The 25,885-nt window shown below is 42.1% G+C and overlaps 3 protein-coding genes across 6 annotated transcripts in view; 1 reads left to right on the top strand and 2 right to left on the bottom strand.

The window, feature by feature from the left end:
* LOC121688850 (zona pellucida-like domain-containing protein 1) lies at positions 1-15,087 on the bottom strand. Its single transcript, XM_042068753.1, has 12 exons — positions 15,005-15,087; positions 8,615-8,747; positions 8,202-8,316; positions 7,699-7,925; positions 6,584-6,768; positions 6,353-6,425; positions 6,045-6,142; positions 5,869-5,949; positions 5,292-5,463; positions 1,116-1,242; positions 923-949; positions 1-719 (listed from the first exon to the last, which is right to left on the bottom strand). The coding sequence occupies exons 2-12, from the start codon at positions 8,615-8,617 to the stop codon at positions 592-594; spliced, it is 1,236 nt and encodes a 411-aa protein (XP_041924687.1). The 5' UTR covers positions 8,618-8,747; positions 15,005-15,087; the 3' UTR covers positions 1-591.
* hspa8b (heat shock protein family A (Hsp70) member 8b) overlaps positions 13,827-25,885 on the top strand; it is a 23,251-nt gene continuing 11,192 nt past the window's right edge. Inside the window, exons 1-9 of one of the 3 annotated variants that reach the window (XM_042068747.1) lie at positions 13,827-13,975; positions 15,350-15,561; positions 16,972-17,177; positions 17,299-17,451; positions 17,765-18,320; positions 18,463-18,665; positions 18,796-18,994; positions 19,210-19,442; positions 20,427-21,049. In XM_042068747.1, coding sequence (XP_041924681.1) covers positions 15,357-15,561; positions 16,972-17,177; positions 17,299-17,451; positions 17,765-18,320; positions 18,463-18,665; positions 18,796-18,994; positions 19,210-19,442; positions 20,427-20,621 — 1,950 coding nt within the window. In that variant the 5' untranslated portion in view covers positions 13,827-13,975; positions 15,350-15,356 and the 3' untranslated portion in view covers positions 20,622-21,049. Of the gene's footprint in view, positions 13,976-14,689; positions 14,950-15,349; positions 15,562-16,971; positions 17,178-17,298; positions 17,452-17,764; positions 18,321-18,462; positions 18,666-18,795; positions 19,019-19,209; positions 19,443-20,426; positions 21,050-25,885 lie in introns of those variants that run through there. The other 2 variants (XM_042068748.1, XM_042068749.1) reach the window with 2 other exon arrangements.
* Positions 22,216-25,177, bottom strand: lim2.3 (lens intrinsic membrane protein 2.3). 2 transcript variants are annotated; one of them, XM_042068755.1, is made up of 5 exons: positions 25,061-25,177; positions 24,452-24,633; positions 23,099-23,248; positions 22,542-22,676; positions 22,216-22,354 (listed from the first exon to the last, which is right to left on the bottom strand). In XM_042068755.1, the coding sequence occupies exons 2-5, from the start codon at positions 24,624-24,626 to the stop codon at positions 22,293-22,295; spliced, it is 522 nt and encodes a 173-aa protein (XP_041924689.1). In that variant the 5' UTR covers positions 24,627-24,633; positions 25,061-25,177; the 3' UTR covers positions 22,216-22,292. The 2 variants fall into 2 exon arrangements, with proteins under 2 accessions (XP_041924689.1, XP_041924688.1); XM_042068754.1 differs by lacking the exon at positions 25,061-25,177 and adding an exon at positions 24,876-24,948.

Raw genomic sequence — 25,885 nt, 5'->3', positions numbered from 1 at the left:
TGTAGCCTGTTCAGTAGATTCACAAGTAGATTTACAAAGTGAAAATTTGTTAAAATTACATAAAAATGTAAGGCAACCAGCTGCCTAAGCTTTTTCAAGTTCTGGAACCGTGCAGTTGTGCCAGCTTACATATCTAAGTTAGGTTATTAGTTTACTCAAAGTATAATTTTAATCTGAACTAAATCAGTGTTCCCATTTGATTATAATTTTAAAAGAAGTTTGAGTAAACTTAAAGTTCTGTTCTGTTTGAGAACGTATGAGAACTAGTTGCACAACTATTAAGGCCTGAAGTTCAGAAAACTTAGAAAGCTTAGGCAGTTGGTTGCCTTACATTTTTAAGTTGGCCCAGCTTTTTTTATTTTTAATTATGCTCCCTGACCAACTGATCTCATCACCAAAATTAAACCAATTGCGCAACATAGAGACTGATGTCCCTCACATGCCACAATGATTTTCAATACACCCTTTGTTGTTTGAAGGATATATTTGAGTGTCGCACAGTTATTTCCATTATGAATGTTAAATGAATGTTGAATGTGTTTGAGTAACTTTACCAAGGTGGTCAACTGTGTTATGGCGTCCCTGGCAGGATCAGCGTGTCATCCTCCTCCTCATCAGGAACGCGATGATAGCTGCCATGCCAACACAGGCAGCACACAGGATCCCCGTGGTGATGGCCACTCCTGTCAGATCACCGGTGGAGTGGGTGGAGCCTGAGGCTGAAGAAGCAGAGAGGGCCATAGCAGTGTTTAGTGTTAGACCGAACGGCGTCGCCCAAACGCTCACTCTACGCGGTTCAACCTCTGAGATATTGTTATAAGCAATCTATAAATAAATAAATATATATTCAAATTAATTTATCTTCATGGATGCTTGGTAGAGAAATTTGGGATGAGAAAAGGGTCATGACAGCACAGCTTACCTTGCACCATTGCATTTGTTGGAGTTGCTGGTAAACATAAACAAATATAAACAAATTTATTTTACAATATATACACAAACCTTAAAAATACAATTTATGAAATGTGCAAATCATGAAGTGATAAAATTAGTCTTTTGATCAGATGTGTTCATTTGTTCAGTTAGATTTTTAGTTTGCGCTATAATTCTCTCACCGCTGTCCACTCTTGTGAAGATGGGCCCGGATGACACCATAGCTACATCAGATTCAGACTCTGCCTCCCTCCTCTTCCTATTGGCCAAAACAGACTCCACCTCCCTTCTTCTCCTTGAGTTGCAGGTCTAAGAATAGACAGGTCATTCAGCCCAGTTATATTCATCAGAAAAATCTAAAAAGACATCTCTTTATAGCCTGAGATCCACACAAAAGACCACATTTGAATTTGCTCTGGCAGATCTGTCTGGAATCTCTCCAATTGAAACTCATTTCCAAAATTACAAAAATCCCACAAACTAATTGCAATCGCTTGTCCTGTGTGGGGTAGGCTTTAGACAATGACAGACAGAGGAGCTCCATTGAACCACTTTTGCACACAACCAATTTCTCAACAAGATGTGTTTGCAGTATTTCTGAAAGGCTTAAGAGTTTAATGAACCAAGCTAAGTTTAATTTTAGTGCTGTTACACCCATTGGAAAATGAACTACAGTGTCAATTGGTCTGGCAATAGTCAAGCTAATCTCCTTAGTTTCTCCTAGAACAATAAAATTAAAAGTGAGAAGTCTTGTGTTTATCAGATATGTGCTTTTTACCTCAGCTTTCACTAACTAAACAGTCAAATGAAGTATACTAGGAACTAATCAACTACATCACAACCAAACAGACAGCCAACTAATTGTATTTTGATAAGAGAAAGTCAACTAAATTATAACAGTTTGTTTAATTTAGTCCACCTAAGCACTCCATATAGTACAGTACGCTGTGTTTGGAAAATAGGCTCCCGCTAGATTTTCATGTAAAAATTGATTTTTTTTGCATATTTTGCTAATAGAGTCTAAGTAACAAGATTTTTTTTGTCTTCAAATTTAGTGTTTTTATCTGTATGTTTTAAAATAAGTGATTATATCTAGTCCGAAAAGTGATTTTCACATTTTCTTCTAATTTTTGACAATTAATTCCACTTTTTGCACACAAAACCCACAGATAATGTAGAAAGGTTGTTGGTTCTAAAACAATGTCCATAGTTTTCAAACTTTGAGTGTCTGAAAAGTGTAAAAAACACCTCCTCCCTTGTTGCCTATGTCAAAAACGATTTCTTAATCTTTGCTTTTCTTGATGCTTTCCTTGACCTGCCATGTCATTCTATTGTCTACCTTAAAGGAACATGCCACCCAATGTCAGTAGTAATATAGGCTATGTTCTTACCTTAACTTTCACGAGTTGAGTCATACCTCTCCCATGTCAGTACGTGCACTCAAACGCTCTGGTGCTCGGCGTGAATGTGTTAGCATGTTGCTATTGCTAGTGTGTGTGTGTGCCTCTCTCGATCAGAGGGGAGGGGGAGGCTGAGGGGTCGATCAAGCATGGATTCTATACTCTGTGGTGAATAGGATCTACAATTAGGTGTTAATTAATATTACTACGCTAGGTCGAAGTACTCCCAAGTGCTATTGCGCCAAACATTGTAGTTCTCCTGTTTATTCACTTGGAAAATCGCCACATTTCATGTTGTTTGACCGTAGACATTTTAATCAACTACTCGTGTAACTGTATTTAAGTTGGGAAAACGTGGATGTTTTTGATTACTTCTACATCTGGCTACGTCTGAGCCCGCTAGCATAGCAACATGCTAACACATTCGCGCCACGCACCAGAGCGCTTGAGTGCACGTACTGACATGGGAGAGGTATGACTCAACTCGTGAAAGTTAAGGTAAGAACATATATTACTACTGACATTGGGTGGCGTGTTCCTAAAATTGTCTTGAAAAATTTGTCTTGGAAATAATCTATAATAGTATAGGCAACACAGCACACCACTAGGTGTCATAGGCATGGGTAGTTAAGTAGCAGTAGGCAAAATTAACAAACAAAAGAATATAAGGTACAAACAAACAGACAAACCACGGATATAAGTTACAAACAAACAAACAGACAGACAAACCACGGATGGCCCTCTCACAGCCTGATCTAATACAAAAAACAAATAACTCAAGGGAAAACATTGGTCAGACACTAAACCATGTGAATTTGCTCTCTTTAATCTGGTACGCCCTCCAAATGAGCCAGGGACAGTTGGTCAAGGCTAAAGTTAACACCATCTTGGTCACTGTGATGCTAAGCACTAGTCCTGGTGTGGACTATGGCTACCCTCAATGAGTCTCCAACTACAGGGTTACTGAGGCCTGGCTCCCTCCCGATACCCCCATGAGGCTGTGGAGCTGCCAGTGCTGGTGGGCTGGATGAATCTTCACTGGTGGGAACAGGTTTAAGCTCGGAGCGATGCATGGTCTTAAGGGGGCCCTCCTCCTCATACGGCCTGATAGTGTGTGCCAATTCCATCCAGACACTCCACAATTACATACTTGGTGGACACCCACGTATCCTGGATTTTGTGGCGACCGTGAAAATGATTCTTGCAAAAGAGTGTACATGTACATTACATTTTGCAGACACTTCTTGATCAAAGTCACTTACATACTGTATGTCAGCTAGATTACAAGGGGTCACATTGTCCCCAGAGCAACTTGGGGTTAAGTGCCTTGCTCAAGGGCATAACAGTGAAAGCCGGGAATTGAACCGACAACTTTCAGGCTACTGTACGCTAGTCCAGCTCCTTAACCACTACACTACCACCGTCTCCTAGCACTAGCATAGACAGAAGTCAGGTACTCTTGATGTTGCACCACCCAATCAGTCGGTGGACTGTCCCTGTGGTCACCTCCAGTATTTCCAAGAAGGTGGTCGACTGGTAACTGTGGCTTCTGACCGAACATCAGCTCGTATGGGGAGTGCTGTGTGGACTGGTACATGGTGGTATAGGCGAACAGGAGCTGAGGGAGCAACTGGGGCCATTTACGCTTCTTTTCAGGGGGTAAGGTCCTGAGCAAGTCAAGGGGGCAGCCGTGGCCTACTGGTTAGCGCTTCGGACTTGTAACCGGAGGGTTGCCGGTTCGAACCCTGACCAGAAGGAGTGGCTGAAGTGCCCTTGAGCAAGGTACCTAACCCCTCACTGCTCCCTGAAAGCCACTGTTGTAACAGCTCACTGCGCCGGGATTAGTGTGTGTTTCACTAATTCACGGATTGCCACATCCAGGGCCAGTAGCACCTCTGGCATATCAAATCGAAGTGTTGGATAGGTGCACTCGAGGCTTACATGTTGGCTATGGCAATCGGCAGGGGGACGTCCAGGCCGTGTGACACAGATCGCACAGTGTTAGTGGGGCTTGTGGGAAGCCTAGAAAGGGCATCGGCATTTCGATTAGCTGTCCCAGGACGATATTTTATGTTGTAATCAGAGGGCAAGCTGAGAAACCCAGCACTGTTTCAGAGCGCCCAGTTTCGCTGACTGCAGGTATTGGAGGGGATTGTTGTCAGTGTACACAGTGAACTTGTTGCCCAGGAGATACTTCCATTTTTTTCTGTGATTGCCCACTTGACTGCAAAGAGTTTGAATTTCATGGCACTATAATTTGACATGTTCCTCTCACTTGGCCGCAAGCCCCGGCTAGCAAAGGCTATTGGTCGCCGTAACCCATCCTTCTCCTGTCACAGAACTGCCCCCAAACCTGCATGGCTTGCATCCGTCTCTAAGATAAAGGGACGACTGAAATCGGCATAACCTAGGACTGGTTGAAAAAGTTCTGAAGACAAACCTGAACCTGACTACATTCAATGTTAACTATCCAATATTCAGAAGTCTCTTTTTATTTGTAATTGAAATATATGCAAATTAGTGCATTATTAATGAGATATTGTTAAATTACATCCACAAACATATATTTTCAGAAAATTTGTAATGCAAAAAAATATTGTCTCTACATAAATAATCAATAAGTATAGTTTCATAAGAATATCAAGGAGTTCAATTTTTTACCCTATTGACCCGCTCTATGTTGCCTATGGGGGCCAGTTTTAGGCCGCAAATGCTAATTAGCAGGTTTAAAACTAAAATATCAGCTAAGTAAATATGAAATTCAGAATCAGCACCCAAAAATTAGGCAAAATACCCTCTTTACCAGTGTTTCCTCACATTTGACCCCCAAGTGATAGTAGTCCCAGTGTTAATTATGCATTATATAAATGATGATGTCATCTAAGTATGAAAATGGATCCATCAGAGCCCTTCATCAGAGTCACTATGGTAACTGCTGTGGTGGATGTGTTGCTTTACCGGCATCATGGAGGCGCAGGTGGAGTTCTCACACAGCCGGGTGAGACAGTGCAGGTAGAAGGTGGAGACGGTCTTGTTCTTGTGCTCCGTGAAGCGGAACGCCTCAAAGGAGAACTGGGCCCTCTGGGAGGCTCCGTTCAGGTGCACCACCGTCTGTATATCTTTGCTACACCTGTGGTTAGACAGCAGAACTCGCTCAACAGGTTTCAATCCAGATTCAATTCAATTTAGTTCCACTCAATTCAATTCAATTAAATTTAGTTTCACTGATCTCTATGTAACATATTCTATATTTTTGTTACTTGAATATTGACTGATAAAGTTAAAGTTGACTGATACTTAGTAGATGCTTTTGCATCACGGACTTGCAAGAGCAGGAATCTAATTCGGGATTGACTGATTGTCAGACAGAGGCGATACCACTGTTCCACCAATAATGAGTCAAAGGACTTAGCAAAGAGCGAGCCTGAAGCTTTGACTCTTGACCTTGACACAGAATCAATGTTGACCTTGACACAGAATCAATGTGCCTGCAGACCCACCGCAGAGAGGTGTGTATGTAGTCTGGTGTACGTACCCAACAAACAGGTCGTAGAAGGTGCTATTTGTGGGGGCGGGGCTCGTACTGGCATAACAGCGGTCCAGGAGAACGTTGAACCTGTCAGTGGGATGATTGATTGAAATCTGTCAAGATGAGTTTGAGTCATTTAACCCTTCATGGCTCCTCAAATAAAAGTACAGTCACAGACTTACCTGTCTGTGAGATTAGTGGCCTTGATTTCCACAAAGATTCGGGTTTTCAGCTGGAGGCCATTTTGTGGTATCGACATGGGTTGTGTGAAACCTTGATCCTATGTTTCAGAACACACACTTTATGCCAGTCCACTTTCTAGAGTTATCAGTATTCCTAAGGTCTAGAAATAGATCCACACACAGACCACCATGAACACACACACACACACACACTCACACACACACACACACACACACACACACACACATTCACACACACACACACATGCAGACACAGACACACATACACACACACATATTAGCCTTACCTTGTAGAGTGACATGCTCAGTGTGCTAATGAAGGTGCCATTGTTGTCCTTAACAGCAAGACTTACCCCTGACCTGTAACAGACGTGTGTTAATGACACACACACAAACATATACTCATACGGGGAGTAAGTGAATAAGACATACACTTTATCTCTCCCACCCCCCTTTCCCAACACACACACACACACACACACACACACACACATAGGCAGAGATCTGGCTCTACTCACACACTTAGTTCTGTGTTGTTGACAAAATATACCAGCGGGTATTGACAGGAGAACTGGTACATGACCTCCTGCTTATAGGTGATGGTTCCGGCGCTGGGGTCATATGAGTTGATTTTCCCAGAGATGTTGACTTGCTGCACGTTGGAGTATTGGGAAAATATCCCTGTCCCTGCCTCACTGGTGATCTGTCAGGACATCAGTCAGTCAGTATGTGCACATACGGGATACTCTACCATGGGCCTCCTATGGCATACTGTACCCACACAGTACTGACATACATACACACAGAGTACTGACATACCCATACAGTACTGACATATTCATAAAGTACTGACATACCCATACAGTACTGACATATTCATAGAATACTGACATACCCATACAGTACTGACATATTCATAGAATACTGACATACCCACACATTACTGACATACCCATACAGTACTGACATACCGTGGCCTACTGGTTAGCGCTTCGGATTTGTAACCGGAGGGTTGCCGGTTCGAACACCGACCAGTAGGCACGGCTGAAGTGCCCTTGAGCAAGGCACCTAACCCCTCACTGCTCCCTGAACGCCACTGTTGTAGCAGCTCACTGCGCCGGGATTAGTGTGTGCTTCACCTCACTGTGTGTTTCACTAATTCACGGATTGCCACATCCGGGGCCAGTAGCGCCTCTGGCATATCAAATCGAAGTGTTGGATAGGTGCACTCGAGGCTTACATGTTGGCTATGGAGACCAAATTTCCCTCACAGGATCAATAGAGTATACTTATACTTATACCCGTAAGGTACTGACAAACCCATACAGTACTGATATACCCACACAGTACTGACATTCACATAGAGTACTGACAAACCCATACAGTACTGACATTGACATACTCAGTGAAATTTTAAGCTAGCATGAAATTATGTTGTAAGTAATGATGCTTTGAAAATTACATGTACAATATTTTTATCTTCTCAATGCACCACCTACAGAATGCTTTCAGGATGTTTAAAATTCTAAATACAGGCTCAGTAATGCAGAAGAAAATGACACACGCACACACACACACACACACACATACACACACACACACACACACATACACACACTCAGTGGCCCGGTACCTTCAGTGAGTTACCGCAGAGGTTTACACCCTGTTTGCTGATACCAAAGCTGAACTTGAGGACTGGAGAGCTAGTGTTCAGTTCAGCGATGCCCTGGCACCCTGGCGTGTTGAATTGGCTGTTGAGGGCCATGAGGGTCTCGTTGTACCCGCCAAAGTATATAGGACACAGCAGAATACTCAAGTACATCTTATCGGTCCCACAGGTCACGTTCATATCAGAGTTTTCTGTATGACACAGTATGACATACTATGAGCTATTCTATTCAGATGCAATGAATAGAAATGCATGTTTGCTATGAGTCATCTCAAAATAGAAGACAAAACACACAAAACACATAGAAATGTCACTTTTGTTTTAGTGACACCCAATATGCTGCAGACACTTTAAACCATACTCTGAATACATATATACATACAATACAAACATACAGTATATCTTCATGTCCAGCTGGACATAGATATGCCAAGAGTGGTCCAGGAATACAGGGGAGTTTGACTCACTGGGTGGCCGGTAGTCCACAGTATCCCTGGCGCACTTCACAAGGGTTGAGTCTTGAGCTCGACACAAGACAATGAGCCCCAAAAAACAGACCAACAGAGACGGCCGCATGATGTCCTGTCAACAAGAGCCAAAAGACACCTTTTACATGATAACGAGCTACTGTTATTTATTTCCAATCAATAAGTCACCTCAGACAACATGATCTCATTTTCATGTAATATTTAATATTACATTAAATATAATAGTTAATATTATATATATATATATATATATATATATATATATATATATATATATATATATATATATATATATATATACTCTTTAATATGAAATTAAAATGCTGTTTTTATGCCACTAACAGGCATGTTAATGGAGTCCTATAGAGAGCCCTTAGAGAGGAGCACTTTACCATGACTGTTGAAAGGAGAGAAATCCCGAGAGCTCAGAAACAGACGGATCCCCAGCGCTCCTGTGACCTGCTCCACCAGACTGTCTGCTTCTGCAGGGCCCTTTTATAGCGTCCAGCCGGGGACACAATACCCCTGAAAGGGAATAGGCCAAAAAGATGAGCAACATGAGAATACCTTATACCACCCTAATGCTTTGTTAAACATCAGTTCTGTAACACAACACAATTTCAAATTTACACTTTCACTTACAGTAAATTTCCTGTCAGTACATCACTAAATAATACATTTATTTGAATTAACTTCATTATAGGTGAAATTGGAAGGGTATATGTGCCAGTACTAGCCATCAGATCGATGTCAGTCACACAAGAAAATGATACCAAGATGTTTTTCCAACTCATTCAGACATTAGGCATGCATTCAGATCTGGTGAGTTGGGTAAAGCATCATTATAGTTGACACCAGTGTGCGGTAGTGACCTTTTCTTGTCGACAAATTATGAACCTGCAACCCACCAGCTCCTGGCTTCAAGACACAGTTGGTTTGGCTATGTAAAGGGTTTTTTTTACATTTTAAATCATTATAGTTGACTTCTCACTCTTCCATGTTGATTAAAGGCGAGCAAAAGATAAACATCACAGGAAGCCCATTCTGTGTGTGACTGACTGCTTATTGTAAACTACATTGGATATATTAAAACAGTGCTATGTCCATTATCTTTTCCATTTCTATTCTAGTGTATCAGATTTTGAGTTGCCTATAGAGATTCTGTCTGAATGTAATTTAAAAATGGAAGCACCTTTGACCTCTGATGAATTTATAACACGTGTGATATGATTGTTGGGTTACTGTGCTGTTAAAGACCGATACAAAGAGATTTTGTCCTCCTAACCCGAATACTCATGTAAAAGCAACATTCTAATGCCAGTGACCAATTACCCATGGATTACTTAACTTTCATTTTCTTGTACACGTTAGTGCCAGACCGTTTTGTGTATGCATACTGTATATGTCGGGCCACTATAGCGCGGGAATGATGCCAAAAACCGGTGGATCCATCAAACGTCATGTCAAACGCCTACCAGCACGTTCATTGCTTTATCATGCAACAACAAATGTGTAGCTACCACAGGTTTTGTTTTTAGTGCATTTTGTCTGTTTGTCTAAAATCTAAGACAGTAGAAAATTATGTTTAAAGGCTTGTCTTTAAACATAATTTTCTACTGTCTTAGATTTTAGTTTCACATTGCAAGTAGGCTAACGCTTAACATGACCAATAGGGCTACAAATTGTGGTTAACTAGTGTCGAGCATATTGCGAGTAGTTGTGAACCATAGGAACTTTAATCGTAGCCTAGCCTATAGCCAAATTGAAATAAATGCGAATTTATGATAAGCCTGTCAGTTCGACTGGCGACCCACAGTTGGATAAGCAGGTTCCCCCGAGCAGTGTGCATTGCTACACTGAGGGCTTCTCTGTCTGCTGATGTTTTGCTCAAAGGTCCAGGCGGTCCACTTATAGCCTTCATGCCATTTCAGCTGAAAACACTTTTCATTTGTTAGCCTACTTAATAAACGTATCTTTATTAGTGTCAACATACAGTATAAATACTGAAATTTAGGCTATGTTAATCTCAAGTCACTCTAAGAAATGGCCGTAGGCCTACTTTTACAGTACAGCACACCAAAATGTATTCAAATTGCAGTCAGAGGGATATTGTCCATAAAACGTTGTTAAACTTAGCCTATAGGCTAGGATACATAATCACATATTTGGAGATGATTTGAAGTGGGCTCATATGCTTCCATAACGTATTGTAGTGAACCGAGCCTAGCTGGTTCATGACTGAACTCCCATAGTGCTGTGCAGTGTATGTGTGTGTGTGTAATGTTGATGTTGGGTTTAGTGAGAGTAATTGCGTTTACCTTGTCATGTATGTGTTAGCTGGTATAGTCTTTCTTTATGTTGTACCTCATGTGTTTACCCCGTGTATTGTATGTGACTACCCTGTTTGTGTATCGTGCTTGTTTAATTGACCTCCCTTGTGTTGCATGACATTCGTGTGTTTTGGTGCGAAACCAATAAAACCATTCTGAGACAACTTTGCAGTTTGATTCAGTATTGATGTAAGAAAGAGAAAGTGTGGTAAGGCCAGCCTGGCATTTCTCATATCTCGCAGATAATTTGTAGTCCTGTTATGCAGATGGTTATTACGCATAATAGTTTAAGCAACAATAGCAATAGCTTGTTACTAATAACGACATAAATAGACTAATGAATGTTCATTTAATGAAGTTTCAACATTGTACAGTTATTCATGTTCCAACACAAGCCTACATGTATCCATCGTATTCCAACAGAATAAGTACATGTTGCACCAATTCTGGGCACATGTTGGATACGTGTAGGTTCATGTAGGTATATGTAGGCTGCTTATAAAAAGGCAATTATTCTGATAGGCTACATGTAAGTAAGGCGGTATGACGTTCGGTTGATCAATCGGTTGGTTGATCAGATGGACAGTCGGAAGGTTTTAGGCACGATTCCCGCGCCATAGGGCCACACAGTTATGCAACAGGCTGAGAGTGTGCCCAGTGCTGCATACCTCCGTGATTGCAGGGAGGAAGAGTTGCTCTTTTGGGAATGTATTTGGCAATCACGTAAGAACCACGTAACGTTTTTTTTTTCAGTAACGGGATTGTCTAACTTTGGGTCGAGGAAGTGAAGTCAGTATGTTCATCATTTATAGCATTAACAACAACAACAAATAGCACCCAAAGCATGCTACATTAGCTTATACCCACCATGATCAGCCAAAAGCAGCCCATGACATAAAATCCTGCCTGCGTGAGTTGTGTAGGTCAGTAGGCAGAGTTTTGGCTCTCCAGGGCCATTCAATCATGTGCCATAACACTGTGTCCTACCCATCGGGCTATTACACATGTCCCTGAGGAGAGCATCTCCCCCACGCACCCACCCTCTCTTCTCCAGAGAGTATGGTTGTTTTCTTGTTGATCTTTTCTGCATAAAGGAGGTTCTATCACGCCCATAACACAATATGCCCTCTTGTTATTAAGCACACCTTACCTATTCTTTCAGTGGGAACAGAAGCCACCGGTTAGGTTTCAGTGCAGTTGACAGTAGCCTATACTGTACTGAATGTGTTTATGGCAGCAGAGGAATGAAATTTCTGCCAAATGCACCAGATCTAAAGGCCCAGCCCAGCAATGTTGCCGACGCCTCGTCTCATTAAGACAGGCTGCAAAGCCTGCTGGGAAGGAAACTATTATGTAGCCATGATGCTGCTCTTGGCTGGTGTCCAAGAGATTTTTAAATTCACCATGAACATATCTTTGAACCGCTGTAATGTAAGAGAGGACCTGCTGAGAGAACATTTATTTGTGTTCGAAATGTTCACTCACTATAGTGTTTGCTATGGATCACCTAGTGCCCTATAGTGAACATTTCGAACTAGGGTCAATACATTGGAACAAATACATATGTATGTCTTAATTGTCATGTTAATCATTTATTATTCTTTGAATGCAGCACTTGCACTCGTCAGGGACCTCACACACACACACACACAAACACACACACACACACACACACACACACACACACACACACACACAAACACTGTTGTTCCCTGAGCTGAGCCATGCGACCTCCAAACCCTCAACACGCCAATGCCCCCTTCGCTCAGAAACCAGGCTATTTTGTCTCTTTTCTCTGGATCACGTTTGCCACTCTTCATTTAGTAGGCCTATGCCAAGGAACTCCAAAGAGAAGGAGGGAAACTGTAAATCCATATTAATGCTTTAACCCTTGTCTTACCCTCAAATCTTAAAGACATGCTTTATCCTTGGGGTCAATTTGTCCCCAGCTAAATAAACCCTCAGAAAATTATTATAATTCATATTGTTACCCAGTTTTTTGTGACAGGTACTTAACAAGAGTGTAATAACCACCATCAAAAGCCTTACAAAACAATCCCACCCCACACCCCCCACACCCCTTTATGAACCTTGGAACCCTGGCTGGCAATATTGCCCATCCAGCAACCCAAAGGCTTGCTGTTGCTTCCCCTTTTGACTTAGGCCTATATACAGTCCTGCCAAAATTACTTATATGTAATATGTACTTGTGTATGTAATAATGATAATAACAATATGTTCTCATACTATTACAATAATAATATCCATAATGTGTCAAATATTCATGTATCTTATGTTTCATACAGCTGGGGTCAAACTGACCCCAAGGAACATCAATTTACAAAATATTTGTACAGGACATTGAAAACATAATATTGTACAAATTGCATAATAACTCTGTTGTACCCTTCAATTGAGGAAAAGTCATGAAACATGAAGCAAAAAAACAAAAAGTGAACCATATATTTTATGATGTTAAACGTTGCTTGGGGTCAAATTAACCCAAAGGATAACAGGAGGGTTAACAAAAAACAATTACTTCAAAACAGTTCTTCTTACATTTTGAGTGTAGCTATAGGCCTAGGCCTACTTGGTCTCTGCAGTTGTATGCTAATGGTCTATTTGCTGGTGTTTGCCCAGCCTTTGCCCAGCAGAGCAGACTGCCAGGCCCCTCCCGTCACATCCTGACTGATCTGCACATGGGACTCACTCTTTCCATATTTCGCAGCACAGTTTGAGCGAGCTCACTAGCACTCAGTAGCGTCACCCTTTGGACAAAGCGCTAACTTATTTGTGATGGTTCAGATCGCCCAATTCAAGCATAATAAAATATGTTGCATATGGAACAGCTGATAGCCTGCAGATTCCTTAAACTGATTGTTGTCTGTAGGTCATCAACTGCAGTGGATCCACTCTTTTAGGCCTACAGGTTGATGTCATTCAGTTGGCCATGAAAATATTGATTTCAATCAAGATAAAACGTTTGGTCTTCTAAAATTGTTACATTACAGTTTCGACTTTTTAAAGTATACTTTCTATAGCCTACCTGCAAAAACAATATTACACACATGAAACCCTGCTCTAATTCAAAGTAGATGCGGTCAAAGTCTTGATAACCGTGATCATTTTGTTTCCCCCGACCATAGACTGTATGGTACATTAATGGCCCCGACTGACAGCGGAGATTCTGGAGAAGAGCGCCTACAACCTCCACTGACAGGTCAGCATGACAAGCAGAGGAAGTAGCTAGGGATTGTTTGGGGCGTTTGATTGGCCAGCCGAGCCTCAGTAAGTTCTCGACGTTTCTACAGCTAGCTATCATAAATAGCGTGCCGTTACCTCCCCCTTCGAAGCGTCAGTAGTAGAGCTGGACGAGAAGCTGCATTACTGAACAGACTTTTCATCTCAGTTTACACTGATAAGGTACGTTTTTCAGCATGTCTGTTTTACTACATTTAACGTTAATGAAGTTGTCCAACCGCAGTATTCCAACATTATTACAACAGCGTGTTTAACAATGGTGTGTGTCAGAAAACTGAATCGAGAGATGTCCCTAACGTTAACAGTGAATGTCAAATGTTAACGTTTAACGTTAGTTAAGCCATATTAGTAAAATACGTCACTTAATGTTAACATCATAGGAATAGGCTGTGTCTGATAGTTTGGTGATATTGTGTTTGTCTGCTTGTTTAGTTGATTAATTAAGGTCTGGAACGTTAATGTGACTGCATTAACGTTAACGTTTATATCGTTGGTGGATACTAGACCCAGCTTCCAGAGCTGGCAGTTGGAGATGACAGTTGAGAGTGTGCCTTTTCCTGCTAGCGAGGAATATCACATGTCGGCAGGCAGGCAGCTGGATAAAGATGCTGCCGGTGCTGGTATGCATAGCTGTCTTAGTGCAGCTCTGACTGGAAGAATAACTAGGCTGCTAACTATCTCCGTTCCTAGCTAGATTTCCCTCTCCCACGGTTTCGGTTTACACAGTTGTATTCCCGCGGCGAGAATGTTCTAGAACTCCATGTGAATGATTCCCTGCCTCGTGAGTCGATTCGCTTGTTCGTTTGCTTGAGAGACGTCTGGGCTGGCCAACTGAACAGAATGTTCTAGCACCAAACGCCTGCTTTCAAACTCAATATGCCTAACGCTAACATTAGCAAGACAAGGCACACCCTCGCTTCTGCTGCTTCGATTTTACATTACAACTGAATGTTGTGTCCATAGAATCTGTCAATAGAAAAATACGACCATTAACGAGATTTACTTCAAATGGCTTAATGTTGCTATGAAAGTTAATATCCAACGTTAATACACTAAGTTAGTCCGTTGGTTATCAAATGTGGCCGTGAAATAACGTGTTTTCTGACGTTGACGGAAACGACGGCCTAAGTGGAAAGGTAAACGTTATGTTAACGTTTAGACTTTTCAAATCCGTTTCAAACGTGCTCTTACGATAGTAACCGTGCTTCAAAGCTGATTAGATGCTATGCTGTCACGGCCTTTCGGTCTGGTTTCGTTTATAGTGGACAGCTCAGCTGCTCAGTTGTTGAGAACCATTTTGACAGGTGCTGCTGGCGGATCACTCTCACTCGTCAGATGCAACTGTCGTAGAATGACAGACAGACAGAGGTTTACATTATTGAATGCCAAAGTGACGCATCATTCGGAAAAGTGCACGCTAACTGACACCTTAGAAGTCGATAAATAATTAAGCAACCGCTCCTTGTGTTAAATTTAGCTTTGTGTTACGTTGCAAGGAAGCACTAGAGTCTTTACACTCTTGCTTTTTCCTGGCAGAGGGAACATGTCCAAGGGACCAGCAGTTGGCATTGACCTGGGGACCACCTACTCCTGTGTGGGGGTCTTCCAGCATGGCAAAGTAGAGATCATCGCCAACGACCAGGGAAACAGGACCACACCCAGCTATGTTGCCTTCACAGACTCGGAAAGATTGATAGGTGATGCTGCAAAGAATCAAGTGGCAATGAACCCAACCAACACAGTCTTTGGTAAGGAATTTATTGTGAACCATCCTGTCTCTAATTCTTAATGAGGGTGCAACCTTATGGAGCTAAATTTGTCTCAATAATATTTGTATGCGCAGAGGGGGATCTACAAATATTTCTTGATTTGCATGTGTGTTTTGATATCTATAATAAAAAAAAAATCCTATTTGTAACACATATATTGATTTTTACAAATATAGATGTGCATTTGTAAATAAAATGCCATTTATACCGAAAACCTAGCAACCGAGGCTTTAAGGTGTTAAAACCAAAGATTCTAGAACAGAGCTCAGCTCTAGAATCTTTGGTTAAAACTTATTGCAATATCGAATGTTAGTTGTATAGTTGGCTAGGCCTACTTTTACAACTTTTGTGTTGGCATGTAAATATCCTGTCCAAAACTAACATTGGCAGAATGATTACTCCTGGATTTGAACCAACAATCCTTGGAGTCAAAGCTCGCTCCTCTAACCACTTCACTACTGCATTTCTTGTACATTTCGAAATTGCAATAATAAAGCCTCGGTTGCTAGGTAACGATAAACAAACTCAAAGATCGTAATTCTTGATTTTGCTTACAAAGTGACGGTTTTCTATGTTCATTAAACAAAGATTATGGAAATTAAACACCACTTTTCCTTCAAAAAGCTTGTTGTAAAAGGCATAACTTGTTAGATTTAAGAACTAGCTTCGCTAGATCTGTGTGTTATGAGTCCCATAGAACAACACTGCCATCTACTGGATTAGAAAGTCTGTCAGCAGGCAAATTAGAGGTAGGCTATTTGTGGATCTGGGTGGCTCCTCTGCCGCAAAGATTGTCTCAAAAACACGTGTGCTGATCCACAAATGCGAAAACGAAAACTGCGTGTGCTGGTGATCCACAAATGCAAAATTAGATTTCACAAAAGCAATTTTCAGTTTTACAAATGCCATTTAATTTACAAATACACATCTACAATTGTGAAAAACAATTTACGAGTTAGAAATATGATTTTTTTTACGTGTGGACTATGCGACTTTCATGCGAAGAACGTCTCAAACGTAACTTTGGAAAGCGAAGAATACATGTGCTGGTGATCCACAAATGCAGAATCACATTTTCCGAAAAAAAATTTTGCTTTTACAAATGGCATTTTATTTACAAATGCACATCTATATTTGTAAAAATCAATATACGAGTTACAAATATGATCTTTTTTATTTGTAGATATCAAAACACACATGCAAATCAAGAAATATTTGTGGATCCCCCTCTGCGCATATACAAATATTATTGAGACAAATTTAGCTCCATATAACCTTTCTAAAGATTAGGATTACAACCAATTTTAAAATATCATATGTATTTGTTAAACATTTGAAGAAAGTCAGTTTGAGTGTGTGTAAAAATACTGATTCTCCCTATTGCCATAGACGCCAAGAGGCTGATTGGGCGGCGGTTCGATGACACTGTGGTGCAGTCTGACATGAAGCACTGGCCCTTTACGGTCATCAATGACTCGACACGGCCCAAGGTGCAGGTCGAGTACAAGGGCGAGACCAAGGCCTTCTACCCTGAGGAAATCTCCTCCATGGTGTTGGTCAAAATGAAGGAGATCGCTGAGGCCTACCTGGGGAAAGTAAGTACAAGTTCGCACAACATTAGCTTGCATGGGTGCTACTTTAGGTTTAAGTGCCAGCCATTGCATGTGAATTAATGAGATTTACCTGCCTTTAATGATGTCTGTGTGCCTCCTGCAGACTGTTACCAACGCTGTCGTCACGGTGCCAGCCTACTTCAATGACTCCCAGCGCCAGGCCACTAAAGACGCTGGAACCATCTCTGGCCTGAACGTGTTGAGAATTATCAACGAGCCCACAGCCGCCGCCATCGCGTACGGCCTGGATAAGAAGGTAAGGCCCCAACACGTTTGTTTCTCAACCGCAGCACCCTCACTAAACCCAAACCAACACTAGAGAAAGGAGGTTTCACACTCTAATGAAAACTTGCACATTATACACCAGTATATTTTTCTTTTCTTTTTCTTTTGTAAACAACAAATTGTGCGAGCCTTTACGCAGCTGAGTTTTTTTTAATTCACTTATCTTGCAGAAATGTGCTTTTTATGTGATTAGATTTGGTGCCATAGGGGCTTTTGATGGGAATCCAGTTATACTGGTTCATCTGCTATTATTCTGACTGAACTTGTTTCCTCTGTGTTCCCAGGTTGGTGCAGAGAGGAACGTCCTCATCTTTGATCTGGGCGGTGGCACTTTTGACGTGTCCATCTTGACAATCGAGGATGGCATCTTTGAGGTGAAGTCTACAGCTGGAGACACTCATCTGGGTGGCGAGGACTTCGACAACCGCATGGTTAACCACTTCATCTCTGAGTTCAAGCGCAAGTACAAGAAAGACATCAGCGACAACAAGCGCGCTGTGCGTCGTCTGCGCACGGCCTGCGAGAGGGCCAAGCGCACACTTTCCTCCAGCACCCAGGCCAGCATCGAGATCGACTCACTCTACGAGGGCATCGACTTCTACACGTCCATCACCAGGGCCCGCTTCGAGGAGCTCAACGCTGACCTTTTCCGCGGCACACTCGACCCTGTGGAGAAGTCGCTCAGGGACGCCAAGCTAGACAAAGCCCAGATCCACGATATCGTGCTGGTGGGCGGATCCACCCGCATCCCAAAGATCCAGAAGCTTCTACAGGACTTCTTCAATGGCAAGGAGCTCAACAAGAGCATCAACCCCGACGAAGCAGTCGCCTATGGAGCAGGTGATAAGACTAAACTACATTAGTTGTTTTTAAATGAATGCAGGGGGAACCAAAACTAAAGTAATTGTATAGAGGAGGGTAGTCAAATGATCTTCGCAAGACTGATGTGTGTGTGTGTGTGTTTGTGCGTGTGTGTTGGCAGCTGTCCAGGCAGCCATCTTGTCTGGAGACAAGTCTGAAAATGTGCAGGACCTGCTGTTGCTGGACGTCACGCCGTTGTCCCTGGGTATTGAGACCGCCGGCGGCGTCATGACGACACTCATCAAGAGGAACACTACCATCCCGACCAAACAAACACAGACATTCACCACTTACTCCGACAACCAGCCTGGAGTTCTCATTCAGGTTTGTTCTTTAGCACACACACACACACACACACACACACACACACAGTGATCTGCAAACAGTATATGTTAATGTGAAATCTCTACAATCATGAAGGATGTCCCATTTAAATTAATTGTCACTCGCTTAGGTATACGAGGGTGAAAGGGCTATGACAAAGGACAACAACCTCCTGGGGAAGTTCGAGCTGACAGGCATCCCCCCAGCTCCCCGCGGCGTTCCCCAGATCGAGGTCACCTTTGACATCGACGCCAATGGCATCATGAACGTCTCTGCTGTGGACAAGAGCACTGGCAAGGAGAACAAGATCACAATCACCAACGACAAAGGTGCGCCATTAGGGAGGGTGGTGTGTGCCAAGCACTGCGACATTCAGGGCTTCAGATTCTCAGGCACTGTGTAGGAATTGAGGTGTGGGCTAGGCCATTTAAGATTTGAAAATAATTCTTTAAAAAACAAATTTTTTTGGATGGACGACATGTCATGTTTGGCCTAAACCCAAAGCTGCTCATATCTGACCATTTGTTTTGTGTTTTCTGTTCAGGGCGCCTCAGCAAAGAGGACATTGAGCGCATGGTGCAGGAGGCTGAGAAGTACAAGTCTGAGGATGATGTGCAGCGTGAAAAGGTGTCCGCCAAAAACGGCCTGGAGTCCTACTCCTTCAACATGAAGTCCACCGTGGAGGACGAGAAGCTGAAGGGCAAGATCAGTGACGAGGACAAGCAGAAGATTCTCGACAAGTGCAACGAGGTCATCAGCTGGCTTGACAAGAACCAGGTACACACCTCACTCAGGTCTACATTCACTGTCTTTTGAACCAGATTAGGGTTGCAAAGGGGCGGAAACTTACCATGGGAAGTTAAGCTGGGGAATTTTGAAAATATTCCAAATTGGAGACTTTCATGGAATTAAAGGAAATTATGGGAATTTACAGGAATTAACTGGGAATTTTGGGTAATTCATACAAATTGTTTCATATACAAACATTTTTTACAAACAAATGTTATTTGTTTCGTAATAAGCAATATGATTTGTATGTTCGTATTTTCGCTTAGCTTAGTATACAAAGCTAGCTAGCATGCTAGCGGGAATCCCATTCTCTGCCTATGGTTTACTAGCGTGCTAAACTAGCAACACTGAACTGCCCAAGATACACCCCACCACTCAACAACAAAATCCGATTGGTTGGAATATTTTTTCCCCATGCATATGAACGCGCCATAGGTTTCCTTTATGTCTAGCAGCCTATGCCGATTGCTGTGTGCATGTGATTGACATATGTGCAGGGTAGAAATTCGACTGAAATTGCATTAAATCAGGTTGTTTTATTAAACTGCAAGATGGGGTTTTGTCCATTACATTTAAGTTCCCTGTTATAGACTAACTTGCCATATTAAAAATTCCCAGTTTATTCCCATTAATTCCCATATATTCCCGTTAATTCCAATGGAAAGTTTCCAACTTTCCCGTAATTTTGCAACCCTAAACCAGATACATCCAAGTTTGCTTGCTCACACTTAAAGCATACATAGAATGGAAAATGTTTTTTACCATTTTATTTACGAGTCTAATTATAGGGTTGTAGATGGAAACTTGGTTGTAAAACACACAAGCCCGTTCGTACTTAATACATAAAATATATTTTGGACAGCTGTGTGTGTGTGTGCGCGCGCGCGCGCGTGTGCGTGCGTGTGTGTGTCTGTATGTTGTATGTACACATTTGAGCTTGATTGACAAGACATGCTTGTGTGTTCTCTGCAGAGTGCTGAGAAGGATGAGTTTGAGCACCAGCAGAAGGAGCTAGAGAAGGTGTGTAACCCAATCATCACCAAGCTGTACCAGGGTGCTGGCGGCATGCCCGAGGGGATGCCTGGTGGAATGCCCGGTGGCTTCGGGGGCGCAGGCGCTGCACCAGGAGGAGGGTCCTCCGGACCAACCATCGAGGAGGTCGACTAAGGCATTCCACGGCCAAACCACTCTCCCTATTGCTAACGCCAGCTCACACACACACACACACACACACTCACTCACTCACTCACTCTCTCACAGACACACACACACACACACACACACACACTCACACTCCAGTTTCCCCTCCACCAATGGCAGGCGCATGTTTGTTTTGCGTGAGACCTTTTCCTGAAATGTGTTCTTTCATAAGCATTACTATCTAATTTTCCCAGTTTGTTAAAGCAATGCGTTCTGAAACTGCTCCACTGTAAAAGACTTTAACTGGAATCTGAGCGCCTGACAGGTCACTTATGCTCAGGTGGTTAAAATCACCCCATTTCCTTTTGTTCCATCTCCTTGGTATTTTTTTTATTTTTGAAAGATTTTTTTTTATTTTATTTTATTTTTTTTAAAAGCATGGTTCTCCTTTTTAATTTTTTATTTAATTTTGTTTTTATTTATCTTTTTTCCTCAGCACTTTGCCATGTCAATGTTTGTCTTCATCAAATAAATAATTTTGCTGTTTAAGCATGTGGCTCTGAATTTTATTTTATCGGTATGTTTAGGTAACTAGTGAGTCCGGTCTTCATATTTGCACGGATTTGTGTGCTTATTTGAGTGAATGTAATGGCTGCTCAATAATGGCCAAAATCATAATCATGATTTATTTTGGTCAATATTCAGATCACTATTGATCAGGATTGCTAAATGATTTTCTAAACAAAAACAATTTAACTGAAAAACAAATGTAAAAAATAAACTGGTTACCACTGTAAAGCAAAAGAGAAATTATTATTATGCTGAATTTATTACTCAAGACAAAATGAGAGTATCGCTGCAAAACTAAGGCAAAAGAGAGTGCTTAATTTATTACACAAGAGAAAAAGAGTATCGCTGCAAAATAATTGTATCTCGATTATATTTTTATAATCGTTAGAAATCACAATTGAGATTGAATTTTAATTAATTCCATAGACCTAGATCACATGGACATGGTAATTATGGAATTTGATATCCCATTCTTCAGGCCTGGTAAAGGTGTGAATTTCAGTAAATTCGTTGCAAGCTTTGGGAACGTCATGATTTTGTTGTATGTCTAACAAAAATGTGTTATTGTAGTCTGGATAATGTGGCATTCTGCAAATTTCTGCAGTGTCATGATGGTTTCCACTTGAATTGACGTAGACAAACTAGCCTATTGGAAGAGGCATAAAAAAGGTTAAGTAATTTTCTTTCAATAGATAATGCCCATCCTGCAGGGAAAAGCATGCAGCTTTGTGTACTAGTATGGTAGGTCATGGAAATTTTGTGAAAGGTCCTTGAAGTCATGGAAAAGTTTTGACGTTGCTCATCAAAATGGATGGAAATCCTGGGGGACGGGTTGGGGTGGAAGTTTTTAAACTTCTAAAAATCTGCAGTACATTCACTAGAGAGCAGAAATGCTCATGTTTTTTTTTTTATCAGTATGTGTGAACTATGAAAGGGTGGAAAAAACCCTGAACATGTATCATATGAAATGACATTCCAGACAAGCAGAATGAAACATGTAATTTATTTGTTTTCAGTTCATGGTTTAGGTAGTTCACAGTAAATGGCAGTGCTGAAACTTGGATTGTGATGCGCTTGAGGGACCATCTGAGTGGAACTTCCTGGAGAGAACGTTGGGTTGGAACTCTTCTAGCGGGAGCCAGAGTTCCGTGGGCACTCGTGCATTCGGTAGGCACACATGTAGAAGATACCTGCAGGGGAGGAGCGGAGATTACAGTCTGAGTTATCCTAGTCTACACATCCATAAAAATGACTGCTGCTGCCACTCCCTATACAGTCAAGACCAGGCAGCTACCTCAGATGAATATAATACAACCCTTTCATGAAGCATTATGTAACAGCAATGTTACTGCATGTTAACGTGTCTGCGTTCTTCACCTGAGAAGAATGTCAGCACCACAGACACCCAGCCCATTATGTACGACCAGGAGAATCGCCAGTTCCCGTATCGTTTGCCATAGTAGTTGACTGTCACTCCTGTGTATACAGCCATGGCCAATAGCACGAAGAAGCCTGGACAGGGAGAACGATAAAGTTTAAAATCAGGACAGTGGCTGAGTATTGGGACCAAACAAAATATTTAGGCTCAGTTTTTATCTTGCGTCTCAGAGTCACAAGTGCAGGTTGTTGGTTCACATTGGTGGTGACCTTTCCAAATGAGTTTAATAATTGTGTTAAAGAACTGCTAGACAAAGAAGAGTGGAAAAAAAATATATAATAGACTACGAAAGAGAACTTATAACTTAGTTAAAAGTGATGCAAACATAACAGCAGAAAGTGTAGATATGAGCTGATTCTGGCATGTGGGTGACAGGCCTGAAGTTAGTCATGTGATACGAGCCTAAACTTAGTCATGTGACATGGGCCTAAAGTTAGTCATGTGACATGGGCATGACTTGGGCCCAGAAGTGTCCCGCATGTCTGCTGGCACTCACAGGAGATGAAGAAGAGGATTCCGGAAGCAAAGGTTTTGTCGAAGCCGTCGAATGAAGAGTAGTGTATGAAAGCCATGACCCCGATGACAATACCGAAGAAGCAGGCCAGGATGGAGAGGATCATGAAGGCCCTGGTGGCATCCCAGTAGGCTGAACAGACACACACATACACACACACACACACACACACACACACACACACACACACACACACACACACACAGGGGAAAGCACAACAGAGGAGGTACCACTCAGAAGCCTAACTTATCAGTAATGCAGTTCAACATAGACACTTGTTTACTTGGCTGAATTGGCTCCATTCTCAATTCACTCTATTCAAGTACATGGTATTCACATGCTGTTATGTACAGTGCGTTAGAGTACACATACATACACAGTTCCATCAGTCTGTATAAATACACAGTTCCATCAGTGTGTGTATAGTGTGAATAGTGTGTGTGTGTGTATGTATGGCTTACATATGCAGCAGTCTGTGTGTATGGTGCGTGTGTGTGTGTGTGTGTGTGCGCGTCCGCACGCCTGGCTTACCTATACAGCCTGTGTGTGTGTGTAAGTGTGTGTGTGTGCATCTGGTTTACCTATGCTGTCTGTGTGTGTATGTGCATCTAGCTTACCTATGCTGTCTATGTGTACGGTGTATAGTGTGTGTATGTGTGTGTGTGTGTGTGCATCTGGCTTACATATACAGTCTGTTTGGATGGTGTGTGTGTGTGTGCATCTGGTTTACCTATGCTGTCTGTGTGTGTGTGTGTGTGCATCTAGCTTACCTATGCTGTCTGTGTGTATGGTGTATAGTGTGTGTGTGTGTGTGTGTGTGTATGTGTGTGTGTGTGTGTATTTGTGTGTACACATACGCACATGTCTGGCTTACCTATGCTGTCTGCGTGTATGGTGTATAGTGTGTGTGTGTATGTGTATGTGTACTGTATGTGTGTGTGTGTGTACTTACCTATGCTGTCTGTGTGTATGGTGTATTGTGTGTGTGTATGTGTGTGTGTGTGTGTGTCTGTGTACTTACCTATGCTGTCTGTGTGTATGGTGTATTGTGTGTGTGTGTATGTGTGTGTCTGTGTGTGTGTACTTACCTATGCTGTCTGTGTGTATGGTGTATTGTGTGTGTGTATGTGTGTGTGTGTGTGTGTGTGTACTTACCTATGCTGTCTGTGTGTATGGTGTATTGTGTGTGTGTATGTGTGTCTGTGTGTGTGTACTTACCTATGCTGTCTGTGTGTATGGTGTATTGTGTGTGTGTGTATGTGTGTGTGTGTGTGTGTGTGTGTGTGTGTGTGTGTGTGTGTGTGTGTGTGTGTGTGTCTGTGTGTGTGTACTTACCTATGCTGTCTGTGTGGGTCATGCACTTCCCGGGCACACAGTAACGCCACAGGCCCTGGTGCATGTTATTGTTGGAGTGGCGGTACTGCATCCAATAATCCGTTGCCGTAGAAACCACCAAGAGGATGTTGGACACCCCAGCGCAGAATAACCCTCCTCCCATGAAACTGTACATCCTGAAACTAAACAATACTGAGTCACATCCAGACTGCAACTCTCCTGTTGCACATGGCCTTTAACACCCAAAGCACACTTTTAGACAACCACAAAACAATCACTTTTGAATCAAATGTTTTTTTTTGTGGTTAGAGAACAACACCACAAAACAACTACTTTTGAATCGAATGTCTTCTTTCCTACACATTTTCATAGAAATAATCATTGTAAAACTGGACAAAGGAAAGGATTTCAGCTGAGCACAGACCAACTCCAACCGCCTGCCATGGTGGTGCTGCTGGGTGCGTGGAACCAGAGGCAAAGATACACGAGACACAGATGTAGCGTAGAGAGAGCCTGTGCTGCTGTTGGCGATCTTACGGCAAGAACTCAGCAACCACAACACAACACGCCACAGCGGCCAAGAGCTTTACAAGAACTGCGATGACGTACCTCGACTTTATCGCACTCAGATTCCGAAATTAAAGGCAGATTTTTTTTTCTCCAACCAAATCCCACGCTGTTCAATAATGCCAAGCCAGGCAGATTTGGCTCTGCTGTAGCTACGGGAGAGGAGGCCGGGGGGCTCACACCGCCGAACAAAAGGCCCGCCCGGCCGCAGCCAATCAGGGCACGCAGAGCCGTGCTGCAGGGAATCTGCTGAAGATACAAAACCATTTAGGACCCCCAGCCCAGAGAATACTGATGACCAAGTGCTTTTGATTGACAATCTGGGAATAGAAGCCCTTGGATGGTTTGATAGAGGTAGCAGAGCAGGCTAAATATTTTCTGTTCAACAGAGGTGGAGGTTACAAAATACTCTTTAATAGTCCTTTTTCCTTTGGTCTTCATTAGAAAGAGAAGGCCTTTGAACTTTGAACACAGGACAGAAGTCACTGCATCCAAACGGAATTCATGTAGGTTAATGTGGAAATGACACACTTTCACAATTTCACCAAATTAGAATCAATATGTACAAATATTTCATGATCTTATTAACAACCTTAATTAACCCGACTACATAGACAATAATAAATAGACAATAATTTAATCATCAGGGGAAAAAACATTAAGATTAAACAGACAAGTGTCCCCATCCAAAGTATAATGCACACAGATTATGGCAGAGGACTATAATACAGTCTGCATGTCTGAAATATTTTATGTTTGAAATAAAACTTCATAACAAAATGATGTTGAAATTGTTATGATAATGTACACATTGTTTGAGTATCTGTGCCTCATGCTTGTATCTATGAAATGTCATGCCGAGACTAA

This window comes from Alosa sapidissima, chromosome 17 (genome assembly GCF_018492685.1).
Source record: "Alosa sapidissima isolate fAloSap1 chromosome 17, fAloSap1.pri, whole genome shotgun sequence".
Taxonomy (NCBI): domain Eukaryota; kingdom Metazoa; phylum Chordata; class Actinopteri; order Clupeiformes; family Clupeidae; genus Alosa; species Alosa sapidissima.
This window is presented reverse-complemented; position numbering and strand designations above follow the sequence as displayed.